General features: G+C 51.3%; 1 protein-coding gene across 7 annotated transcripts in view; it reads left to right on the forward strand.

The window, feature by feature from the left end:
* Positions 1 to 26055, forward strand: part of NTNG2 (netrin G2) — a 40042-nt gene that overhangs the window by 11880 nt on the left and 2107 nt on the right. The window contains exons 3-12 of one of the 7 annotated variants that reach the window (XM_090121316.1): positions 3802 to 4445; positions 13736 to 13908; positions 15476 to 15502; positions 17322 to 17450; positions 19559 to 19627; positions 22654 to 22728; positions 23165 to 23230; positions 23732 to 23806; positions 25263 to 25430; positions 25813 to 25947. In XM_090121316.1, the coding sequence (XP_089977442.1) occupies positions 3802 to 4445; positions 13736 to 13908; positions 15476 to 15502; positions 17322 to 17450; positions 19559 to 19627; positions 22654 to 22728; positions 23165 to 23230; positions 23732 to 23806; positions 25263 to 25430; positions 25813 to 25947 (1561 nt within the window). The remainder of the gene's footprint in view (positions 1 to 3801; positions 4446 to 13735; positions 13909 to 15475; positions 15503 to 17321; positions 17451 to 19558; positions 19628 to 22653; positions 22729 to 23164; positions 23231 to 23731; positions 23807 to 25262; positions 25431 to 25812; positions 25948 to 26055) is intronic. The other 6 variants (XM_090121317.1, XM_090121318.1, XM_090121319.1 and 3 more) reach the window with 6 other exon arrangements.

Below are 26055 nucleotides of genomic sequence, written 5' to 3' on the forward strand. Positions count from 1 at the left end.
TCAAATCTTTCCCCCTCCTCCCTTTAATATTACTAATATTACTACTGGTTTTCTTCACGGTGCAGCTAGTGGTTGTAATTTCTTTCTAGCTTCCCTTTGGCATGGAGATCTACTAAAAGCTGCAGCTTTATTTCTGCCCAGCTTCCACCATTCACAACAGATGTCTGGTTTGTTTAAAATATTCAACAGCTTAGTGATTAATCAAGCAATTTCACCTACAAAAATATATAATTTCATGCTATGAGGCTTAAAAATGGCATTATCTGCCAGGAAAATAAAGCAAAACAACTTTGTGCACTCATTAAGAGCCCTAGCAAGCAGGCAGGCTTTGACTGGGGCTGTTTTTCCCATTCCCTCTCTCCTGGCGAAGTGGGAAGCAGCACCTCTGCAGCACCATGGATTCCCTTTGTGCCATGACGCATCTTGTTTCCAAAGAAATCCTAGGAGGATCCCCAACCAGATCCCTGCTCTCATCTTCAGAAGGACCCTTGTGCAGCATTTCCGCAGAGCACAAATGGGAAATGAAACCCGTGGGCTGCAGTCACCAACACGGGGGCATCTCCAGATGTGCCACCCCCAACGGGACATCCATCTCTACCCCCCAGGATGTTTGTTCCTTGGAGGCACATCCTTGCCATGGTGCCATTGGCTGTGACACCCTGCCCTCAGCTTTTGCCACTTTTCCCAAGGGCTTTGCCAGTTGGGCTGAGCTCAGGAGAAGAAATCCTGCAGCACTCATTGGTGCTCAAGAAAAGAGCAGCCAGAGCTAGGGATCTGCAGCATCCAGTTGTCGTGAGGACATTCACGACTGATTTAATAGTGTGAGACTCTAAGTGAGCTGCTTTATTTTAAGCGCACGAAGACCAAGTTTCCCTAGCTAATGCATTCTGACTTTTAGATTGAAGACGTAAATATCTTGAGACTTTGGACAGATTCTTTGGAGGACACATGGCTTGGATAAAGAAACCAGATTCTAAAATAATACCTGGAATTGTTTCAACAGAGCTATAACTGATCTTACCAGGACCGGCAGAGCAGCCAAATTACGGCCATCTGTTTCCGCTCCCCCCTGCCCTCCCGGCTGACTCGAAACCACCCCACCAGCAGAAAGTGCATTGAGCATCCCAAGGAGGAAGGACATTTCAATAAGCCAAAAACCAAAAAGGAACACTTCATTTGAGCAGAGGAAGCCATGGTGGCATGACTCACTCGGTGGCTTTTGAGGCTCTTCCCAACTTCCAGCACTGTCACTTAGAGGTTATTTCCACGCTTGCCCTGTTACAACTGAGCAGTAATTGAGCCACGTGCCACCCCAGGGTGCTTGAAGACCAATTTGGGCTCACTGTCTGCTGAGCCATGTGCAGACACAGGTTTGGGTGTACAGGAGCCAGCAGGGACAGTGCACCTCCATTTTCTGTTTTCTGGGATGAGCAGATGGGAGACACCCTCTGTTCCTCCCTGCCTGCACCACAGCGCATTGCATTCATCAAACCCCCATTGCTCCCCCTTGCTGCTCCTGCAGAACTGCCCCATTCCGTGCCACCATCCATTCCCACAGCTCTGGGCCAGGTTTTGTCATTGTGGTTTGATTGCAACGCCACAGAATCATTAAGGTTGGGAAAGACCCCTCAGATCACCAAGTCCCACTCCAATCCACCATGCCCACTGACAACGTCCTTCACAGTTCTAGAAAACATCCAGGGACAGCCCCTCCACCTTCCCTTGTGCAGCTCAGCTACCAAAAGAAAGCCTCGATAGGAGCATCGGGATGGCCTTTTCAGGGCTGTCCTATTAAGCCATTTGTACGACCACATTCGCAGCAGAAGCATACTGCAGCACAATATGTTGCCTCAGCACAGGAAACGCACTCAGAGCCCCCATAGCTTCAGCTGAGGTGCATTTTTCTTCCTTTCCCATCAACCACCGTAAAGCTGTGCTAAGCGGCAGCCGCATCCCCCAGCAGGAAGCTGTGTCTCATTAGCAGAGGTAAACAATTCCTCTGAACGTGACAAGTCAGGAGAGCATATTAAATATGTCAATACCCAATTCTTTTACTCCCTGCTCCAACACAGCGTGTTGCAGCAGGAGAGGACCAAGCACAGCCCAGAGCCCACAGTCTACATCCCCCATTGCAGACAGCATCCCCCCAGTTTTGGGATGGGAACAGTGCCCCTTTTCATTAGCTGCCTCCCCTGGCAGCCTCACACCAAGCAAGGCACTGGCCACTTATAGGACCCCTCTGCCCACAGCTGCTGCTCCATGCACCTGCAGAGAGCCCAGTGCTCACACACAGCTCAACTGCTTGCTGTTCTGTTCAAGGTAGAATTATTGACACCCTTTGGAGCTTTTGGAGGCTTCTCAGCACTGCGGCCTCTGCTTGCTCACATCTAACGTGTCTCTGAGCCATGTCGAGGCAAAGAAACCCATTTTATGCATTCAGGATACAGACAGCTCTAAGTAGATCCCAGTACCTTTGGTAGCCTACTTGGAGATAGCAAAGATCAGATTTTCCAAAGCACCTCATGACATACATCAGTGTCCACATTCAAGGTACAATCCCCCACATTGCACCTGAGAACACCCACTTATGAGAGCCAGAAACCCTCTGCTTTGCCCAGGGCACACACTGCATACCCTAAAAGCAGACCACAAGCACTTGGGGTTTCAAAAGATTCACAGCTCAAAGCAAACTCGCAGCCAGGACCACAGGCAAAGCAGCATCTCTCCACAAAACAGCTCTCATTCTTACCTTGCTAACGTGCTGTACTCAGGATGACCAGACTAGACCCCACCACTCTGCAGGCTGCTCACCTCCAGGCATCAACCTCAGTCAGCTCCAGCTGCTTTATCACCTCCTGTATGATAAGGCATTGGCTGCAGCTGAGCCTGGTGCACTCACAGCCCAGGTTTGGGTCTGAGAGGGGAGCAAGGAGATGCATTGTATGCAAAGATTTGCAGCGTGGAGCCATGCAGAGTTTTTCAGGGGTTGATGCTTGCTATAACACATCCCTACAGGGGCTGAAGGGCAGGAGAGACCCCGGCTTGTCACAAAGGGTTTTCACACATTCACGAGCAATAGACCCAGCAGCCCAGGTAACCCTGATGTGTGCCTCCAAACCTTTAACACTTCGGTGTGTATGACCTTCACTGTGCGCTCACAGTGCAGTTCAGCACATGGGGACAGGAGGAGATGGGGATATGAGCAAAAGGGGACATGAGCACATATCACCTGTGGGCATAATGGGATGGCTGTACCATTTCTGCCATTGCACCACACCTTGGAAAGTGCCTATCCCCATGGGCAATGAGCACAAAGCTCTGCTCTCTGCAGAGCCCTGAGCATGGATGGGGGATGGGGCTTCCTCCTGCAGTGGTGCTGGGCTCCACAGAGCCTGGGACTGGTATTAGGAGCCACTGGGGACACGGATGTGCCCAGTGCAGCTGTGCCTGGGGGCTGAGCTGTTTGTTCTTATGAGCAAGCAGGCATGAAAACGGCCTTCCATGGGCTTGTAACTTGGCCAAGCTGAAATGAAGTTTCTTAGAGACTGTGTCAGGGAAAGTGCTTTCCATGAAAATCACCCCTGTGTCAAATTGAAGGGCCCTTTCCCAAAGGGCCTATCAGAGGAAACAGCTCAGCTGTCCATAGGGCAGAGAACCCATGCAGAGCCAGGCCTCCAATACTTCAGCTCAGCTGGGCAGACAACATTTACCAAAAGCACCAAAAAACTGGGATGGGACAAGTAGGGTCTGGCAGGGATGCCCACGTGTTGCCTTTTCTTGTGACCACTGTTGTTGTTCCAGGAGAACCCGTACCTGTGCAGCGACGAGTGCGACGCCTCCAACCCAGACCTGGCCCACCCACCAAAGCTCATGTTTGACAGCGAGGATGAAGGCTTGGCCACGTATTGGCAGAGTGTGACATGGCGCCGGTACCCGGAACCGCTGCTGGCCAACATCACTCTGTCCTGGAACAAGAGCATCGAGCTGACGGACGACATCGTCATCACCTTTGAGTACGGCCGTCCCACCATCATGATGTTGGAGAAGTCGCTGGACAACGGGAGGACTTGGCACCCGTACCAGTATTATGCAGATGACTGCATGGAGGCCTTCAGCATGCCAGCACGGAGGGTCCGGGACCTCTCCACCACCAGTGCCAACAGGGTCCTCTGCACGGAGGAATATTCCCGCTGGGCGGGCTCCAAAAAGGAGAAGACCGTCCGCTTTGAGGTGAGGGACCGCTTCGCCATCTTTGCTGGCCCCGACCTCAAGAACATGGACAACTTGTACACAAGGCTGGAGAGCGCCAAGGGGCTCAAGGACTTCTTCACCGTGACCGACCTGAGGATGAGGCTGCTGCGACCGGCGCTGGGGGGCACCTACGTGCAGAGGGAGAACCTCTACAAGTACTTCTACGCCGTCTCCAACATTGAAGTCACCGGCAGGTAATGGCCGCTGTATTTCTTTGTATATCTTGTCTTCTTGGAGGGATGAGAAGAGGTTTACTGATGCAGAACTAAGCCACCAGCGTTGATGTCAACTGATAGATGAGCAGCGTTCCTCCCTCTGATATCCCCTTTCCCCAGCCAGGGCAGCATTGTTGTCATGAAAAGGGATGTGTCCTTGCAGGGAAGGGCTGAAGCACCCCCAGGGATGCCCTCTGCGGGGGGGGGGGAAGAGGTGGAATGAGGCTTTCCCCATTAAACTCCATTGGTCCAAGGAGGATCATCCTGGCTCAGCTCCAGTTCCAGCCACCAAGCTTTGGGGAGAGGCCAAAGCCAGCACCAGCTCTGGGGCAGGGCTGGGCAGGAGGGGATTTGTTTCTCCTGCTTTTTATTTCTCGTTTCTCTGTGCAATGCCATATGTTATGTTATGACATCAACCGAAAAAGCAAAGTAAGGTGGAAAAATGCCGAGATGGCTGATTTCCCATCCAGCTTGTGGATGCAGCTTGTGTGAGACTCAGAGGCGAGAGGGGAAAAATCTCCCCATCACCCACCACTGCTAACAAGAATCTCCACAGCGACAGAGGAGCCGTTTGTATTGCTTCCAAACTGTTTGCTTCTGAGTCTCGCAAGCAGAAATGTTCCGCAGCTGCCGCCGAGGCTGGCTTTGACTGCGCTCCAAGGGAGAGGAAGGGATGGAAGAGCCCTTTATTTCAGCGGGGGTGACGGGAAGGGCAGCGGGAAGGGCTGAGCAAGCAGCCACAAAGCAGGCAAAGGCAGATACCAGGCCAGCACACTGCTTTCCCTTTGACTCCAAGCATGGTGGCTCCTTGGTGGCAAAGCTGCAGTGTCTGGTAGGCGGCACTGAGTGGACAGGAAGGGTTGGAGTGGATGGCTGGACATCGGGGCTGGTCAGACTTTGGGCTGTTATAAGGATGCAGAGTTTTCAGCTTTCATTCAGTAAATGAGGATGTGATATCTGTGCCCTTGTGCAAGGACCTTTGGATTCTGAGCTTGGAAGGTGCCGTGCAGGTAACCAAGGACTCATTGCTGTGTCCACAGAATATTTGGGATTCTTGATGCTTTAGGATATGTGGTAAAATAGAGCTGCTACTGTGTAGTGTAGGGGTTGTGATGGCCCATGGCTGCCTGTCCCCACAGATCACTTTGCCTTTTCTGCCTGCCTTGTGCAGAAGGTGTCACTTCAGCATCTCTAATTCCTGGCTACAGTGCTGAGATTTCCCATAACTGAGCCTCTTGCTGCCTGTCAGGTGTCTTCCTTTCCCACCCTGTCCAAACCTCACCTTATTATAGCAGCAGAGATTGCTTTGAGAGAGAAAACCCCAACAAATGTTTGTGAAAAGAATCAAATGGAACAGGAGAGGAACACGGTGTGGGGGTGGCACAACCCCTTATGAGACATCAGAGATTTCACATCCACCCACAGCCCTGGGCCAGTGCAATCAAGTTGCAAAGGTCCGGTGGTTGCTGCAATGCTGCATTTCTGCCAAGGCTGGGAGGAGAGGGGTTGGGCTTTGCTGGCTGGGTCCTGGAGGTCTCTAGGACAGGGATGGAGTTGATGGCTGTCCTGGGCTGAACCCCCAGTGCTGAGTTGCTGAGGAGCTGTGGATAAGCAGTGCATCAGGTGGAGCAGCTCTGTATGAATTCACTCTGCTCTGGTGGTTATTCCAGTCCCAGCAAGCAGGGCCTTTTTTTTTTCTTTTTCTTTTTTTTCTGGAAAGCAATCTAATTTGAGCTATAAGCAAAGCCTGTTACGTGCAGGGACTAAGACCAAATTAAATCTTGTGTGCAGTCCAACAAGGGGTGGGGTATTGAGATGAAGAGAGGAGAAATCAATGAAAACTGTGGAAGGAAGGGAAAGGATGTGTCGTTTGGGATTCACCACTGAGGTCATAGGAAACGAGAGGGAAGATGATTATGAATAAAGGCAAAAACAGCCAGAGGATCCCAGCTGGGGTGCAGAGGTGCTGGTGACCTGCAGATGGGAGCAGCCCAGGACTGGATGGAGGAGAAGTGGTGCATGGCTGCAGTGCATGGCACTGCATAGTGGTGGTCCATGGCATGCAATGAGAGATGTCCATCTCCAGTTGCAGCTCATAGTGAAGGGAAGAGCAGAATGCTTTGCTGTCAGGGCAGGCTGCAATGGGTGGTTCTTCATGCTGGTGCAGTGCCATCCCAGGACCTCATCCAAGCACACTCATCCTTCACCTCTCTCTGCTTCCCATCAACAAAAACTGCTCACCACAACCCTGCAGAGCTTTGCAGAAAAGCAGAATGAAGGAGCTAAGGATACAGGGAGAAAAGGGAAATACTCCGCTGCCTTCCTTTCTTCCATTAGCCAAGTCGGTGGGGGCCCAAGAGCTTGGCAGGACCTGAAAATGAAGTGTGTCCTGAGGGCCCTCACTCCCTTCTTGATGCTGCTGTCTGCATCTCCTGCAACCTCAGGGTGGTTCATTTCTCCTTTCAGGGCTGAAGGTTTATTTTTACTGTCTGTCTTTTCTATATCTTTTTTTTTTTTTTCCTTTTTTTTTTTTTTTTTCTTTCCTTCCATCCTGTCCCTATTGATCTGCAAAGTAACTGGAGCTGCAGAGGAGTCAGGACAGGAATAGACACGAGCAAGCCCTTGGCCTGTGTGCTTGTGCTTGTGTGCGTGCCAGGCAGGCGGGTAAGGGAAGCGGAAGAGCTTTTCCCCACAGATCTCTGCTCACTGCTCATTGTAGAGTCATAGAATCATAGACTTAGGCTGGAAAAGACCTTAGAGATCATCCAGTTCCAATCTTCTCCCTGATGCTGCAGTGAGCTCGGTTGTTTTCTCGAGAGCGGGTGGATGAGCTTATCCTGTCTGCTGGGACTGGCAGAGGGCTATGAATTCTGTCTCCATTACACATCGTGTCTCTTTGGAGTAATCTTTTCCCCTCCATAACGTCAGTCACCACAGTGCTCAGTGGGGCACGCTCCATCACAGAGACATTAATAAGCTGTAATTGAAGTTAATGTGCCATGGCTGGGACACATGGATCCAGTTAGGAGAAATCAGATCGAGCCGAAGTGAATCAATTTCAGGCTGATTATTAAGATTTTTCTCCTTTGTCCTCCCTGCCCCTGTGCACGCTCTGTCTGTCTGTCCTGCTGGTGATAAGCAGTCTGTGGAGAAAGGCAGGAGGAGGGAGTGATACTCATCACCACGCAATAGACACAAAACTCTGAAGCAGTCCCTTTAGATTCTGCATAATGACTGATGTCTCCACTGAATGCCTTCCCGTGAAGACCAGGTGGGACCCACCAGCTGCATAACTTCTGCATTGCAGCAGGGAGATAGCAGGGACCTGGGGGTACAGGATCTGGTGAAGCATGGGCTTCTGCCATCTGGGCATGCCCAGGAATACCACCCCAAAACAAGCCCCATGCTACACAGACATCAGGAAACATTTCTTCTCAGAAAGAGCGGTGTTGCACAGCTGTCCAGGGAGTGATGGAGTCACTGTCCCAGAAGTCTACCATAGCTGTGGGGATGTGGCATGGAGGGACGTATCAGTGGGCACAGTGGGGTGGGTTGGGGTTGGACCTGGGGATCTTAGTGATCTTTTCCAACCTTCACGATTCTGTGACTCTACTTTCCCTCATGATCTGACCCACCAGCTCCCAACCAGCCCCACCCACACTCAGCACCTTTGGCACAGCCCCCATCACCCCTGCTCTGTCCCACAGCCCCCAGCAGACACACACCAGTCCCCAGAGGTAACAGCATCCTGGTGTCAAGGACGACCAAGCCTGCACCAGCGGTGCCATGCGGTCCTCATTCCGTCCTCATCTCCGTGCCAGGCAGCCCCAAGAGCTGGAAGGATGAATTTCCCTGGCACTCACCCAGGCTGGAATTAGCTTCAGTTCAAGCAAAACCTTGCTCTTGGTCATATAGTTAAATTAAGTTAAGGCACAGCAACTGTTTGCTTTGCTTTCCTACAGTCTCGTAAAGGGCTTTACTCCCACGGAAGCTTGCTGGGAGGGAACGAGGCAGTTAGGGACAAATTTCCCCCTGCACCCAGGCACTGCTGACACTCTGTCAATAGGCAGATGCCCCAGGTCCCATCACCTGCTCCTTGCTTAGTTTTGTGAAGGTTTTTATTTCCACCCAGGTGTTTTTTTTTTGCTGTGTCCAGCCCTGAGCAGATAATAGAATTTTGTCGATAGACTGAGAAGGTGATGTATGTTAAAGCACTTAATATAAAGAGACTTCTACAGGAGCCCAAATCCAATTTGGCCAATGAACTCAATTGCAGGTGTTATTGCATTCCAGGAGAAAGACCAAGAGCATTTACACACATTACTCTGCAAATATTTACGGTCATGTATCCCTGCGACGTCCTCCTCACCCTTCCTCCCTTCTGCTGCCTGACCCCCTAATGGGGAAGTTTGGTTTAGTGTTTGCCTTTTTAAGTCAGCTTTGAATGTAAACAATGCTCCACCAGTCAGCAGGATCCTGACAGCTGGTGAGTGTCAACTTATTTCAAATAAATAGCCACTTGAATGGGAACAGCCAGCTAGCACGCTCTCCATTTTCGCATCTTTTAAATTGTCTCCTCTTTGCAACCCAAACCTCAAATCATTTCGAAGGGCAGTGAGCAGGGCTCCTCCCCTCATCAGTCCCCACCACACAACCAGAAGCAAAAACCCGCAAGGAAAAGGAACCACTCACAGCACGTCCCTCTGACCTAACCCAGGGCGTTTTTCTTTCTTGCTCATTTTTTGGCTCTACAAAAAGCAGCAAAACCCCAAAGCCTCCCTCCCCGCTTTGCACTGAAAGAAGCAGAGCATTAAGATGGCTCTTCCTCCCTGTTTGGCTTCAGCCACAGCTCAGTTACACTCCTGGCTTTGCTCCTGGGTAAATGAGCCACATTTGTCCCATTCTGTGTTTGCATGGCCCCTTCAGCCCCACTCTGCCCAAGAGGTCCTCAGCAAGAGATGGTGCCTCTGACATTTTTTCCTTGCTTCTGCACGCACAGATGGGCCAGAAGCAATCCAAGCCGAGCACTCATCATGCTTTGCCCAACAGATCTGCTCCATGCTTTTGCTGAGCTGCCAAAACAGTCACAAAGGAGCAGGTAAAAAGTGGGTGAGCCACGGCCAGGCAGCTGCTAGAGCGTGCTGTGAGCGTGGCTGGGGATGACAATAGAGAGAGGGGAAGAGTTATTCATGTTTCCCCAAGAGCTGAGATCAGTTGAAACACCGTTCTCCTCCGGGATGGAGAGGAAAGAGCTCCCTTCAAACACAACATCCCATGAGACTCATTAAAGGCTCATCAATTACAGTGAGAGCAAACAATTCAGGGGAAAGCGATCATAATCCTTCCTTTGGATGGCAGTCATTAGCAGCTTTCTGCTGTGTTCTATCTCTCCCCAATGCCAGCTCGGATAAGCAGAAAGGGAACAGGGGGGCACCACTGCCAGCCCAGAGCACGGATCGGAGAGAGCATGAGAGCCAGTGGGAGGGGACCAGGTCTCCACCGCATCCCTGGGCCACCTGCAGCAGCATCCTCACCTCGAGCACAGGGTGGAGATGACTGCATGGGATGGACCAGAGGGAGGCTTGGAAACAGAGGTGGTCTCACACCATCGTGGCTTCTGCTGTCCCATGTCCTTGCCCACAAAGCAAGGAGGTCAGGAAGGAAAGGAGCAAAGAGATGTTCCTGAGTTTCGCGCTCTTCAAAATGCAGCTATGGGCAGAAAAGCGGTTGTGAAACACATAAGGATCTTCGGAAGGGAGAAAAAGGTTGAGAGGTCTTTTAAAACTCGTTTCTAAAGTCATTGGTAGTGAAAGCTCAGGGGAGGTGGCTGCTTTCCTGCACCCACCCGCAGGCTCTGCCTGCTCCCGCAGCCTGATGTCTTGGCACCAGCACGCCTCCAGCCGCTCGCTGCTGTGACCTCCAGGATGCTGACGTGGGGAAACGCAGGGATGGAGAGCTGCTCTTTATGGCTCAAAAAAAAAGAAATAAAAAAAAAAAGAAGGACACTTTCTGTAAACTTTCCTTGGCTCTCCAAGCTCCTTCCCGTTCCCTGGTGGAGGCATTGGCAGCTTCCAACCGCTCTGCACCACTTGGAGGGAAGGCAGCAGCCGAACGACCTGCACTAAGGATAAACTCATAAATACCCTATCGTGCAAACTGCAGTGTGTTGGGCCAAATGTTGCTCTGGCAACTTTTGCTGAGGCGTGGTGTGAGCTTGCAATGCAAAAGGCAGCTGTGTACACCTCCCAGCAGCAGAGCTGGGTGTCCCCAGGTCACCGAGGGTGCTGTGTTCCCATTGGGTTTGCTGTCACCCACCATGGCTGCACCACACGTAGGCTCTGAATACTCACCAAGAACTGCTGCCATCACTGCTAGTCTGGAGACATGAGCTGGAAAGGAGAACCATAGAATAGAAACAAAACATGAAGGTTGGAAAAGACTTCTAAGAACCCTAAGCCCAACACCAACCCCAGCTCATGCCCACTGACACGTCCCTCAGTGCCACATCCCCATGGGTCTGGAACACCTCTGGGGACAGTGATTCCACCACTCCCTGGGCAGCTATGCCAGTGCCTCACCACTCTTTCTGAGAAGAATTTTTCCATAGTATCCAAACGGAATAGAATAAGAACAGCCGCCAGCCCTCCAGAGCACCCTGTGCTCAGCTCTGTGCTGCAGGCAGAGCAGAGTCAGCTCTGGACTGAGGCCGTTGCTGCCTTCACCATTGCAGAGCACAGGTGTCTGCCCCACTGCTGCTCTTTAAGCCTCATTGCTAAGTAGCTCCTAACCTTTCCCTTCATCCTCTCTTTCCTGAGATGGCTGCACGCCCGGGAAAGAAGAGAAGAGACGAGCAGGACGAGCGGCTCCCACCCAGGGGACCGGGTTAATGTCATTTTCTCCTGTCTCCACCAGCTGGATCTTGGCTGGGGAGCGATGCTGAGCACAGACTGGCAACGAGAGCATGTCCTTGGGCTGGAGGCCCGGAGGGGGAGGCAGGAAAGCCTGGGAAAGGGGTTAAAGCTGAGCTGCAGAGCGGGGAAGTCCAAATGCGGAAAGGCTGAGGCAAAACGGGATTGGCAACCTGGGCCAGCTGCTGGCTATTAAATAATGCAGCCTGATTGATTGCTCTGAGAAGTGCTGTGTTGCGGGGTCAGCTCACTGGGGTTATAGTTCCCTGCTTAGATTGATGAATTCTCAAAGGTCAAAGCCAGAAAGCAATTCCCCAGTAAAATTGATCTTTTGGATAACAAAACTTCTGCACAGCGGTGATGGGCTGAGCAGTGAGAAATAGGCGAGCCAGGCGAGAAGGGCGAGAGGCTGCCTGTGTTTGCTCTTTATTTAATTTTCCTTGTTTACACCAATTAGGAAGTGAGGCTCTTCTCCGGCAAAGCAGCATCCGCTGGCAAAGGAACAGACACCGTGCAGGGACAGGAGGAGGCAGCTGTGGCTCTCCAACACTGCTGCTCTGCTTCAGGGCCCGGTGCGGCCGCAGTGAGGCTCTGACCTGCTTTAACCCCCTTCTCTGCCTGCTTCTTTCCCTCCTCCCCTCCCGCTCGCTTATTCGGAAGTGAAAGAAGGAGGCCAGATTCACTGGACGCTGAATAATTCAGAGCCCAGCTCTGCAGCACCGATGGCCGGGCATCACCTCTGCCAAAGGGCTGGGACGGCTCTGCCGAAATCTGTCCTCACAATGGGCACAGAGCAGCTGAAATGCATCATCCCCAGGTGTGAAACTGCCCAAAGCCACAGCGTGCTTCAGCTGCAGAGTGTGGGTGCTTGGAGGCTGTCTGCTTTCAGCCTGACACAGCTCCTCCAGCTCCAGGCTCCAGTGGAGCACACTGAGCGTGCCAGCCCCTGATCCACCGGCACCATTTCCTCCCCCGTTCTCTTCTTCCTTTTTAGAGGCTGTGAAACTCCCTACCCTGCTTGGCCAGAGCTGGGCAGGGCTGTGCTATGGGGATGCTCTCACCTAGCTTACGCTCAGCCTCTGAGCACAGTTTGCTAGAATTTAGGACAGGGAGGGAGGAAGGAAAGAAATCATACATGAAGTCAGTGTATCCAGCCATGCATGAACAGAGGCAGCAGAGGCGGGCTCACCACATCAGCACGGTGCCTGGGAGCCTCTTCAGGGGCTCCAAGTGCTCATAGGCATGCGTGGTGCCTGTAGCCAGGAACAGACCCAAGCACAACTCCCAGCCTCATCCACTTCGTCCATTCCTGGGCTGACAGAGGACAAGAAGAAACAGGCTGTTCTTCCCACAGCTTCTCTGCAAGCATTTCATTTCCCTCAGCTCTGCAAGTTGCCCCACAAAGCAGAACACATCCTGGTCAGACCGCTCCACACATCCACATCTGGTTCAGCATCACTATTTTCTAATGGTTCTGCTTTGAAGGGTGTACATTATTACACAGTGGAGAAAGCAGTGAGAAACCATCACGATGTGCTGGAATCCACTGTCCAGAATGAAACAGGATTTTTGGTACCCGCAGCATCTGCCCAACTGGCTGAGCTGGGTGCTGGACAAAACCACATGTGAGCTATGAGCTCAGCCTCTGTGCTCTGCACGTCACCTCCCAAATCTGAGTAACAGGAATTGCTGGGCACGGTGATAATTACTCCCTGCACACTGGCCTACAGCTCATTAAAAGTTTGTTAATGTTTGCAGGTTGCTGAATAGTGTTTTTCATTGTTGCCTTCTCTAGTGAGGTGCTGACTACAAGGCAGGTTCTGATGGTGACGTTTCCTGGACGTTAATTTGGGCACAGTGGGCTGGGTTGCACTGCACGAAGTGAAAAAGGGTTTTGATGTGCAGCTTCACACCATAGAAAAAAACACTCTTGAACTGAGAACACTGTGCAGGGGTCAAGGGACTGCCACGTTGGTGTTAACTGCTCTCCTCCATCCGAAAAACCAAAGCTTCCTTTCTGCCTCCAAGTAAAAGCCTACATCTGGGCTGACAGCTGCATGTCTGTGATAGAAACGTGGGGACTCATTCCTGGGGTCTCGGATGGAGACTGTCTTACCATGAAATGGTCTCTGCTCCCACACTTGGGTGGGAGGAATCAGGAATCTCTCATCTCAGAATGCATTGTGCAGATCCATTCAGGGTATCATAACCCCACAGCACCAAATTCCCTGGGTTCAGAAGAAAAACACTACAGAAGGAACAGCAGAGCTGTAACCAACCCGGCTCCACCTCTACATTTTCAAACACAGTGGGGCAAGGACAAGGTGCAGCAAAACTGACATCTCTCCCGTCTTCTTCCAGGTGCAAATGCAACCTCCATGCTAACCTGTGCACCTTCAAGGAGGGCAGCCTCCAGTGCGAGTGTGAGCACAACACTACAGGGCAGGACTGTGGCAAGTGCAAGAAGAACTTTCGCTCCAGGTCTTGGCGAGCAGGATCCTACCTGCCCCTCCCCAACGGGTCCCCCAATGCATGTAAGTAACCTGCACAATGCCCATGGATGGGAGCAAGCTCTCATCTCCTCCTCCTCCATCTCAAAGCAGTGCAGACAACTCAGCTTTCAGAAGGGAAGTGGGTAGTTACCTGTGTTGTGCTGCACAGAGAAATGAGAACTGATCCAAGTGGCCACAAAGGGGATCTGTTGGTGGGTGGGAGGTCAGTGATGAGTCCAAGGATGACTTTGTTTAGATCTATGGGCCAAAGTAAAGGTTTGTGGCTTTGTAGCAATGTAAATTACTGTCCCGTGGAGAAAATTATTTAGCCACAGCAGAGCCTTGGCTTTGCCATAGCCCACGAGCCTGGGGAAGCTGGCTGCAGGAGCTGCACCGCAGCTATCCTGGCTGGTTTCTGGATCCTGCTCTGTGTGCGTCGGCATCACAGGCGGCGCTGAGAGCTGCAGTCCCTCTGCTCAGCTCCAGTCTCATCCGACTGCTGCAGCAACGCAGTGACAGAAGTGAAGGTGCACAGATTAGAGAAAGGATGTCTACCCACCATCCATCGGGCCAGGGAATTGGGGCAGGAAACATCACAGATGGGCCACTTTCTTCTGGGTTTCCATCCAGTCCACATCAACAGACTTGTTTAAATGTCACAGAGCCACAGTAGCCCCTTCGGCCTTTCAAGCAGAAGCTTTGAGCATTACCAAAGAGAATCTTTTCCCTCCCTCCCCCCAATTTTTTTGAAAGATTTATGTGCTTTAAGATGATCAAAGCTGAAATCCAGGCTCCGAAGGCCGTGACGGGAATGTTTTGTGTGTGCCAGGGATGGTAGACGAGCAGGTTCTTTGAAAGGGAACGAGCTTGTCAGCTACCACCAAGCGGCTGCATCGCTTCAAAGGAGACTGGGAAAGTTTCTGGTGTTGACAGGCACAGACATGCTGTTCTCTCCTTTTCCCTCCCCTCTGTTCCTTGTGTCTCTTCCTATCTCTTTTTCTCCTCTGCTCTTGTTTCTCCCATTCATCTCTCTTCCCATCTGTCAATCAGTCTTCCTTCTTTCCCCCCACCTCTCTGGTGCTTCCTTCTCCTCCATCACCATCCTCTTCCTCTGCAAGAGGGACTGTTCTCCATGGCCCTCTCCTCTTGGAAGCCTTCCACCAGCAGTCCCCTGCTCCGTGTTTGTGCCAAGCTGAGGCTTTCGGGTGGCAGATTTAAATCTCGTGGCTTTGCAGCCCCCTGTGGGAAGGGCACTGAAACTGTCCCGCTGAGGACCGCCTGGATGCTACAAACTGGTCCAGACCCACACTTAGCGCAGGGAACCTCACAAGATGTGCTTGTCCTTCACTGGGCATCAATAGTAGGTCAAGATTAACAGAAAACCTCTCAGCCAGGACCAAGATGGTTTTTCTACGCCATCAGAAAGGCGTGTGATATCAGACCCTGTGCATCTCCTCTGTGCTTTGACAAAAGCAGCTTTTAAGATGATGCATCAGACATATTTGACTGTGAGCAAGGCCCCTGCCGACTAATGGCTGTTTGGTCCCACTCCGTGCACCTGTTTGATCTCCTGCTCCCAGTGACCGTGCTTCTCCTTGTTTTTTTCCAGGTGCAGCTGCAGGCTCAGCCTTTGGCAGTAAGTAAAAACGTAACTGAAATGCTGGCATTTAACACCTCGCTGCATGCTCCTTGCGGATGTCACTAGGAAAAGAAAAAAAAAATGGTTGTTTTCTGTCCATTATCATTTTCCAGGCAATAAGTCTTCCCTAATTGCTCCTCATTTTCTGTCCTGTCAAAGAGTCTTATATTTTCTTCCTCTGACTTCAGCAGCCTCATTTTGCCTCTTCCTCTGGCATGGTTTCCCCCCATGAGGTTCGTTAGAATGGCAGCCGGAAAGGAAATAAAAAAAAAGACTCATCAGAAACACCACTGCTCGCTGTGAACTTTTCCCCCCAGTATTGCAGACTTTTGCTCTAAGAAGGAGCTGGGTTTGAATTATTTGGCGCAGCATCCAGGCTGGGTCACCTTGGGCTACCTGTAAAAAAAAACACATACAATGTGTGTACGTCTGTACGTACACGTGTGTGTGTGAACATATGTCTGTGAAGTGTCTGCAGCAAAGAGAGGAGAGCTCGGTAGGGATTTCTCTTGATAGATTGATGGAATAATAGGAGTCCTTATTTAACAAAGCTGGAAGTAGTTTGGTATCAAACAGCCCTGAGTTTGGGGGATGCAGTAGCTTGGCTCTGAGTTTCGTGGCTCAGCATTGCCCTCCAAAAGAAACAAATCATAGAGCTGAGTGAATGCTGAGCTCTTCAGTTTGCAGGCAAGTGGAAAGAACTGGAGGAGAAGTGGTTTCAGGTAACTTCAAATACAATTAAGAAAAATGCACCTAACTGAAAGCTGGATAATAGTTTTTGTTTTTTTTTTTCCTGGGTAAATGAACCATATTTAGAGTAATTCGATTTGAAATTTTCAAATAGAAACTAAAAGTCTCCCTTAAGTAATTTAGGATTAAAAAAAAAAAAACAAAATGCTTTACGAATCCAAAACATTCTTTGCTTTTCTGATCAGAAACATTTTGGCAACCCTTCTTCCCCTTTACGCAGCCTGGCATTCTCAGCTCTGCATTTGTTTCACTGGAAAATGTTTCCCATCAAAATTTTCTGCCAGGATGAAGCTGGGGGTGTTGCTTAGAGCAATGTGCAGAGAGCAGACAGGAGGGATTTGTATCCAAGGCCAGTTAAGGAGAGATTATTTAGCCTGCATAGGAGACTAGAAGTGACCTAAATTAAGTATTTAAACTAGCTCAGGGCTATTATGAAATTAAGCACAATAATCTGCATGAAGCAGTGGGACAAACAAGGACACGAGGGCAGCAGGTGTAAGTTAAGCAGGAATTTGTGTTCCACATGTTATTTCGGTCCCTGCTGTCGTGGCAGGCAATGGGCATCACACCCAGCGCTGTGCTGAAGCCAGGACAGCAGTTCCTTTGCCCTGGTGAGTGGAAGATGCCACTGGGAAGGAACAAATGGCAGTGGGACAGGTCGATGTCGCTGGTGCTGAGCAGATTTGGGGTGCTGGGAGGAAGCTGTGCTGGGGTGAGCATTGCTCTGCCATCTGGCATGAGGATGGCAGCAAGCAGGAGCCCATCCTGCTCTCTCCTGTGCACAGGGCGTGCTTTCTTTTCCTCTTTTCAAGTTTAATTGGCAATTAGTTTATGATAGAGCTGTAAGTATTTAAGCTAATATCAGCACCAACGGGGTAAGCTGATAGAGCCACAGCCTCCAGCCCTGCATGCACGCGCTCCCAGCGTCACAGCCTTAATCCACAGAAACCTCCCAGTGCCCCAGTTGGAACCGTGTTGGGAAATCAGTCATCAGCTCAGCTCGTGGGGGGCAGAGAACCCTTCCGTGCCCTGCAGTAAAGTGCCTCCCACCTCTTCTCTTTGATAGCCTTTGAGCGACCGCAGCGGGTTAGCACTGCAAAAACCACCACTGCAAAAACCACCACTGCAAAAACCATCCCCACCACCACAACCACCACCAGCACCCCCCTTCCTGCCTCCACCACCACCCAGCCAGGTTGGTGCCATGCTTCCTGCGCTCCTCATTTTGCCTTTTCCTCACCCCGGCTCCTCTGGCGGTGCTGGAGAACGCGTGGGGACTGCTGTGGGTTTTCTGTGCTCTAGGATGATATGGGGACATGGATAAAAATCAGCCTGACGGGTTCACATCCCTCAACCTCGGAGCAGACCTGGTTTGCTTTGCCCCTGTTCAGTCCCAGGGCAGTAGGAGCAGGTGCCATGTTTCCTCCAACCATGAAGCCAACAGTTACAGGTCCACCTTGGAGCCCAAGACCACGCAGTGGGTTGACATCCCCCTCTCTTACTATCAGGGCAGCAGGAAGAAGCCAGGACTGGATGCAGGAAAGAACAATTTTCCCTATTTTTCCTCCTTTTTCTTTTTTTTTTCCCCCCCCCAAAAAGGCACAATGGGAGAGGATTGTGCTCACCTTCCTTCCCCCAGCGGGCTGGCTCTGCCTTCAGTGGCTCTCCAAGTTCTGCCTCAAGTCCCAGCTCAAGGGCTGAGCTGCAGGCTGGCTGCCTGCTCAAGGGCAGGCGTTCAGAGAGAACTGGCACACGCCAACAATCCCCAAGCAGCTCTGCACAAATAGAGGGCAGAGAATGGAGCTTGCACGCGCCTCAAACACCCCTTCCTATTTTCTCCAATCACCCCATGGAGGAAAACTTTTGTGTTTTCTCCTGGGGTTCCTCCTCCCCTCCCCTGCGAACAAGGAGACATCGTTTTCACTTTTCTTTTGGAAATGAGCAGATAAAACTTAACAGCAGGACGTTTTTTTTTAAGCTTCTCATGGGGGAATTAGACACGCATTCCTCCCATTGCCATGCTTTCTGGGCCTGATATTTCCCAGGAGGACGATTTACACCCACAGTATGTTAGTAACAGTCTGTCTGGGGGAGCTGCCAGAAGCCAGTCAAAGGGATGAGGAAACTTGATTACATGTTTATGAATATATAGCTATATACAGGGAGGTACCCTGCTCGGGAAGCTGGGGGTTTATCTCCACTTCCACAGACTCTGGGTAATCTTCTCTGTTCAAAAGCACTCTTCACCCATATATATGACCTACAGTATGCATGGGGAGGTTGTTGGCCACCCAGTGCTCCCATCACCACTATGTCCACAATGGACCCCACACACTTGGGGTCGCCTGATTTTTATCCATGCTCACTCACAGCAATATTTTAGGCCTAGTTTTGTTATTGTTTGTTTTTTTTTTTGCAAGTGCTGTGTGTACGTGGGTGGTGTATTTAGTGCCTATCTCACATATGATGTTGTCCATCTGGGGCGGGCAGGGAGGCAACAGCGCAGTGTTGGGGATGAAGGGCCAAGCTGCTCTGAGCAACCTGGAAAGCATCCTGCATTTGGGGGTTATCCCTTCTCCCTGGATAGAATCAATGCCCTCGTAGTGTTTTCACAGCACCCCTTAGCACCAGGTAATAAGTAAATAAAGAAATGTAAACCGTGGAACAGCCACCACATCTCTGCCTCTACGGGGGCAGGGCTGAGCTGATCATCTCCATCCAAGCCCTGGTTTGTTTTTCTGCACTGCCAGGTCTCACCCCAGAACTGTGTCTTTGATGTGGAATCAAAGCACAGCCCAATCCTAATTTGTTTTAGAGCTTAAGAGTGTAGAGTTTGCCCCCAGTTCTTACCTCTGTGCAGGAAAGGAGATTCAGGCTGGGGTTTTGCAGCTCTCGTGGTCCCTTCATAGAGGGAATCTGGTCCCCAATCTCCAGAGATGTCCAGAGATAATCTTCCCACTCCAGCCCTGCAAAATGTAAAGTACTTCTTTAAATACCACAAGGGGCTCCGAATGGAACTCACTTGAACCTCAGGGAAAACACCTCATTAAAAAAAGGTGACCCACTTGCAGGAGACGCAATAACCCCGAGATGGGTAACAATCCCAAGTGAGATCCTCTGTCATTGCCTCTCTCCTCAATTTTAGAAGCATGAAACAAATTCCTCCTTACTTAAAAGTCAGCTCAGACAGACATAATACTCCCCCTCCCCCCAGGTCCCATCAATGTCCCATCACTGTCTTGTTTCCCCCTCTAACATACACGCTGTTTTTTCACCCTCTGAATTTCTGCTTCCCACCATAAGCAAGCATCATCAGACCTGCCTCTGAGCCCGCTGCCTCTCTGCCCATGAAAGAGAAGGAGGAAAAAACAGGTATTTCCAGCCAGACTGATGTGTTCTCCCTTCTCCTCCATCCCTCCACACGCTGGGATAGCAGCCAGGCACGTAGACTAGAGGGGCAGATCAGAGTTGGGTTGACTCTGGGTTGCGGGGATCTGGCAGACAGCAGCCTCCTTTGGCTGCTCGTGGTGCTTTCTGTGGTCAAGGAGGAGCTGTGCTCATGTTCTTGGGATGCTTTTGTGCCCGCTGTGTGGTGAGAGGGGAAAGGAGTGTGTTCAGTGCGTTCAAGGACTCGGGCTGTGGTCTGAGCATAGCGGGGTCTGCCAAAACGGGCAGAACAGTTACCCCAAGGAGGATGAATTGAGTGCCATTCTCCCTTGTCTTCCACAGTTTTGTTATTTCTAAGTCTTCCCCGGAGCCTGTCAAATCTGCCTTGCCATTAGTTACGTTTTCCCCCACATTCAAAATAAGCAAAAGGAGCTTTCTTGGTTTTTTGTTTTGTTTTTTCCTTCCCCTTTTCCTGCTTCCATTTTCCCCACTGGTTTGTAACCCAGCAGTGCCAGTTCACTTCTGGGACAAACAGAACCAACCTAGGCTTTGGTTTTACCAACTCCCTGGTGCTGGACAAACACATCCTATGCCCTTCTCTCCCAGATGCTCGTGCACTTGGGGAAAGACAAGGGCTTCTCAAGGTCCTTCCCCTGTACTTCTGCACTGTTTCAAACATCTCTTCCCCCAGTGTGTTTTTTTTACAAAGAAGGGCTTCTTGGTTCACTTTCTGCTGCCTCACCAGAAACCCCACCAAAACCTGGTGTTGCCACCAGAGCCATAGAAGCCCAGCAGGACGTGCCTGGTGCTCCCATTGGTGTGGAGCGGGTTTGGGTGAAGCATCTCTCTCCCACTCCTGAAATGTAAAACTGTCCATTAATGTCACAGAGCTACAAGGGAAAAGTTCTCAGGATAATGAGCATTAATAATTTTCCTGGCTCTGCAAACGCGATGTGAGTGGAGGTGTATGCGAATGACTAAAAAGCAAAATGCCTCCAGGGCTGTTTTTTATTGTGACTCTAATTAAACCCTTGCCAATTTGCACAGGGCTTTTTTCATATTCTCCTTTAACAGCATATTAATATCAATTGGTTTCCACTTTCCAGCTGAAAAGGACAATGTCTATCACCTTCTCTTAGAGCTCATCATTTAGGGAAAAAATATATTCTTTTTTATTCTGCATTGTTTATGATCCCCTTGACGAGGCTGGGAAATCACATTTCTCTCCTACTCGGGTTTGTCCTTTGAAACTTGGCAAGGATCGAGGAATTTTTTTTTCCCTCCTCCTCCTTATGTTACCCAATTGGAGCCTGAAATTAATAATGTGGCTTTTAAATTTGCATTCCTCGATTTGTTTTCTAGCAAACCTGAAGATTGTTACCACTACTGAGGAGACAGAGAGGGGCATGGAAGCAGAGGGGTTGAAAGCGTGCAGAGAAACCGAACTAGGGATCTATAAATGCCTTGCTGCTTTAATTTCCCTGCAGGGGCTTGCAAATTCTGTAACTGCTATTTCCAAGGAAAGAGCAGAGCCTGAAGCAGGGCCGAGTTAACAGCAGAAATCAGGACTCGGTGCCTCCAACACGTAGGATATTCCTCTGCAAACACACAAAACTAAAGCAGTGCTTTCGGAAGGGCTGAGAACCGACAGCTCAGTTGCACTGCTCCCCTCCTGTCCTCTGCACTGCAATGTGGGGATGTTAGCTGCCAAATCCCACCCGAGGCACAAAAACCTGCAAGGCACGTGCTCACAGGGCCAGGTTTTGTCCTCCAGCCCAATGCAAAGCTCCCAGCTGGTTCCCAGCTCCCCCAGCACATCTCCTAACACAGCTCTCTGTCTGATTGCTGCCAGGCTACCCCAACCTGTCTGCGGCTGCCCCGCTGCAGGTGGGCTCTCCCCCAGCCAAGGTTGGGGCAGCAGAAGGTAGGAGATACACGGCTGAGTCGGGTCCTGCCAGCCAATCCCTGCTCCCACCTCTTTCCTTTGTAGCTCTGCATATCTTCTTTCCATGCATCTCTCTCTTCCTCCCGCCTGGGAAAAGCTGGGGGTTCATCTGTGCCCTACATGCAGCTGGTAATCTGGTGAGGCTGGATTGAGCCTCAGGGTTTAGTCGCATACATGAAAGATGAGGATGATAAGTGGTAGAAGAGATTGTTCTCGGCTTGCTGCTGGGGTGAACAGAGAGGATCATGGAAATCCTGTTGTCTCCTGAGACCAGAATAACTTTGTAAACAGATAGGCTTGTGTCGTTTATAGCATAGATGCCTTCTTACATATTTCCTTGCTTCGGGTCTCCCACGTGTCTGCCTACGGTGAGCTATGAAGCTCCTGGTGGGAGCCCTGGGAGGCTGTTGGGGCTGCAGTGCCTCCTCCTCAGGGCTCCCACTGACACATGCTTTGGCAGCTGCTGGTGGTGCTCACTGCCTTCTTCCAGCTGAGATGCCTGTAGCTATCTCCCCCATAGACACCAGCATCCCTTCCAGTGCAGAATGTAACACCAGCTGGTGCCAGGCCAGGACACAACCCAGCATCTGCTAATAGCAAATGGGGGACAGAAAGTGCTGGAATTCAGGCTTGTTTGAACTGTTGTGCTTTTGGGTTTGTCTCTAACCTCACAGAGAGAAAAAATTGTATTTGAAATAGTTATAAGATAGGCCAACACCATTTGCACCAATGCCAGGTGATGCTGACGGTCTGTACTGAACAATGGGGACTCCTGAGTCTTGGCAGAGGTCTGCTTCTCTCCATGCTTCATGCAATGCAGTGACCACATGTCAACACTCATCTGTCCAGCAGCTCCTCTTAGGAGTAGCTTCTGTACTAGAAGACCAATTTCCAGGAGATTTTGTCTCCCATACATGTCCCATTGCATCCTCAACCACACATGGCTCCACCAACCCACCCTAGATACCTGAATAGAGCTTCCAGTGTCCTTTTCTCTCCTTTTTAAGCAAGCAAGTGCAAGACCTGTATTAAATCTGATGTTCTCTCTAACTGATGCCACCTTAAGCTGTTCAGAGCCCAACAAAAGTAGCAGCACCTGAACCCAAGCTGAAGCCACCAGACCCTCCCAAGAACATTCGAGGTAAGGCTCTTTCCCAGAGATGGAGCAGGTCTGTTTTCTCCCCCATTGCCCACAGGCTGGGAAAAATGTGCCCATCCTCAGCGTGCCCAGCACTGTGCAATCCATTCCCCCACTCGTATTGAGATCAGCTCAATTCTGCTCATTCCACCCCATAGAAGTCTTTCTGAATGCTCTTTCGGGGCTGGCAGATAGGGATGGGTGGGACAGATCAGAGAAACCAGGAGCCAGTTTCCCTGTCCACCATTCCTTGAGAGACCATTTGCCTTTTCCACGCTTGGAGAACACGGAAGATACACTGGGGGTCCCACGAGCACCAGCTCAGCCATGGGCAGCCACTTCTCCTGGTGGATCAGCCACCACCCAGCCCTGCACAGCAAGCATGGGGGGCTCTGTGTCTCCACCTCAGCATTCAGATATATTTTATCATCTCACGTAGCAGCTCCGAAGAACAAAGCAGGGCGCACAGCACACTCTGCAGGCAAGAGGCATGGGAAGAAGTCAGGTAGGTGCTGGGATGGGCAAGAGGGCTGGAGCAGCCTGGGTTCTGCAGGATTCTGTGCTTTATACCACCTCCGTAGCTTTTGTGCTCTTAGCTGTGGTCCTAGCTGCTTTTTGAGGGTGGTGACAGGCTGTCTGCATGGCCGTCATCAAAGCAAGGCCGCAGACAGGAGCTCTTTAGACCTGTAGATCCTCAGCCTGGCCAAGCCAACCCCATGTGTAAGCAGGGGACGCGTGGATGGCTCCTTCTGCCCAGCACTCAGCTCTGTGCATTGCAATACTGCCGTGCATGGAATTTTTCATGCATCAAACTTTGAGGAGGGGAAAAGAAGAGGAGAAATTTAGCAGCTACCAGCTGTCTGGTGCAGAAATAGCTTTCAACGCTGCCAGCGCGGTGTTCCTGACTTGGCTCATCATTGTTCTCATAGCAGAGATGCTCGCGGTAGTGTAGGACGCAAAGCGGTGCGGAGCAGTGAGAAAAAGCCTGTCTCTGATTTTCCTTAAGCATCCTCAAAGAACTCAAAACTCATCCGGCTCCAACCAGACACCGGCCCGGTGGCTCCTATTGAAACATATAAAGGTAAGAGGAAGGAGTGAGGAGCTTCAGGGCTCCCAGTCCTCGCCAGAGCTGCAGCCTCAGACATGGAGAAGATGGGGAGGGTTGTTCTGTGTAAGATCACACACCTCGGGTGAAATGCTGCTTGTGAACTGCAGCAGCAGAACCACGTGAGCTGAAGTTCTTTGGATATCGGTCAGGCAGGCAGGCAGTTGTTTCACAGAGGATCTCAGCTCCTACTCAGGCAGCTGCAAACCATGGGGAAACCTCAGCCATGCTCCATCCTCCCTGGTCTTCATTTCATTGGCATAAATCTCTTCCTGCAGCCCCACATGCATGCCTGCCCGTGCTTCCCTGCCATCGCTCTGCTATGTTGGAATGTTTAATGTGGGAGCCTGGACCCAAACCCCTGATCTGAACCCACCTCCACCTCTCCAGCACTGGAGAAGCTCAGACCTGCCCGACACCATCCCTGCTCATGTTGTCCCCTGCCAGCTGGCTGGGACACCTCCTGAGCAGGATGATTGTGCCACTGTGCAGCCAAGGACTCTCCCCTCCTCTTGTGTTGTCCTCTTCAGCTCCCAGAAAGATTCATTACCCTGAACACAGCACTACAGTACTGCAAGGTGATCGCCATCCCACGATGCAGTAATAAAAAGCAAACACAAGAAGCAAATAATCAAGTTCTTCCAGCTAGAAATTAAACCCAGGTGGTTGTTTCTCAACATACACCCACAGCTGAGAAAGGTCAGCCCAGCATAGTGGGGACAGGAGCAACACTCTGCTCAGCAATGGCAGCTCTGTGCCATGCCAGGCAGTGCTGGGTCACCTCCCCTCCCTTGGAAAAAGCCCACACAAGCCGTGCATCCTAGCACATGCTCATTTTAAGCCATAACACACTCAGCCAGAACTGAGAGTCATCACGCTTCACTACAGGCACTGCCTGGGGAAGCACTACAGCAAAGGCCACGCTAAGAAGGGACACATGAGGAAAAGGCCAGAGAAGCAGCCAGGACTTACCTGCATATGCAGCAGGTTCCACTCATCCAGTGCCTGCCCATCACCTCCTCTGCCAGTCCCAGCTCTTCCTTGTCACCACCAGGCAGGACACAGTCTTCTCCAGAGCTCTGCATGCCCCTGCATAGCCCCACGCCTCTCCCGTCTCCAAAACATCAAGCTGGGCTCTACTGATTAACAAGGCAGCTCTTTAATTAACACCTGACAGCACTCCACAGCCCACTGGCTGCTCCTGTAATTATGCATTTCCCCGAAGAGCTGTGTCCTGGGGCTGGCTCCTGCCTGTCCTTACCCTGCAGGAACAAACCACCCTGGCCCCACTCTGAGCAAAGACCTCCAACCCAACCCCCACGCAGCAGTGAGTTACAGCCCCCACTCAGCCCCACAGGCAGCAACCATTGCATTTTGTTGGAGCAGAAGGTTTCCCTACGGCCCACCTCTCTCTCTTTCCTCCTCTCTGCAGACTGTGAGTGCTACGGCCACTCCAACCGCTGCAGCTACATCGACTTCCTGAACGTGGTGACCTGCGTGAGCTGCAAGCACAACACGCGGGGCCAGCACTGCCAGCACTGCCGCCTGGGCTTCTACCGCAACAGCTCGGCAGAGCTGGATGATGAGAATGTATGCATAGGTGAGCACTCGTGCTGCCTCAGGAGCAGCAGTGGGCCTGGGACCCGTGCTGTGAGATGGGCTTCGGTTCAGCCCATTCTGAGGGCAACGTGTCCACTGGGATGCTCTCAGAGGACAGCAGCTGTTAAGGGTCATGCAATCCACCAAGCCAAAAATAATATCCGTGGGCACCAAAGCCCAAATAATCAATTGGGTTCAGATGCATTGCTGCAGCAGGGGCTGCCCACGGTGAGGGTGGTCTCAGGCAGCCACGCGCTCCTTCAGGGCCAGCCCATGGCACGTAGTCAGGCCTTTCCAAAGTCCCCAGCCCCCTCCATGGGGGCACGAGGAGGCACAAAGCCTGCGGGCAGGGTGAGGATTCACAGCATTGTCTTCATGGCCAGAATGTAACTGCAATCAGATCGGCTCCCTGCACGACCGCTGCAACGAGACCGGCTACTGTGAATGCAAGGAAGGAGCCACGGGGCCAAAGTGCGACGACTGCCTGCCCAACTACTACTGGAGACAGGGCTGCTTCCGTGAGTAGCCGGCAGCACTGCGGGCAGCCACCCCACCAGGGTACAGGGAGGTGGGCATGGGGGGAGTCCAATGGCAAGGGAATTGCCTATGAGAAAGGGATCTCCAAT

The sequence above is a fragment of the Phasianus colchicus genome, chromosome 19 (genome assembly GCF_987193195.1).
Source record: "Phasianus colchicus chromosome 19, bPhaCol1.hap1.1, whole genome shotgun sequence".
Taxonomy (NCBI): Eukaryota; Metazoa; Chordata; class Aves; order Galliformes; family Phasianidae; genus Phasianus; species Phasianus colchicus.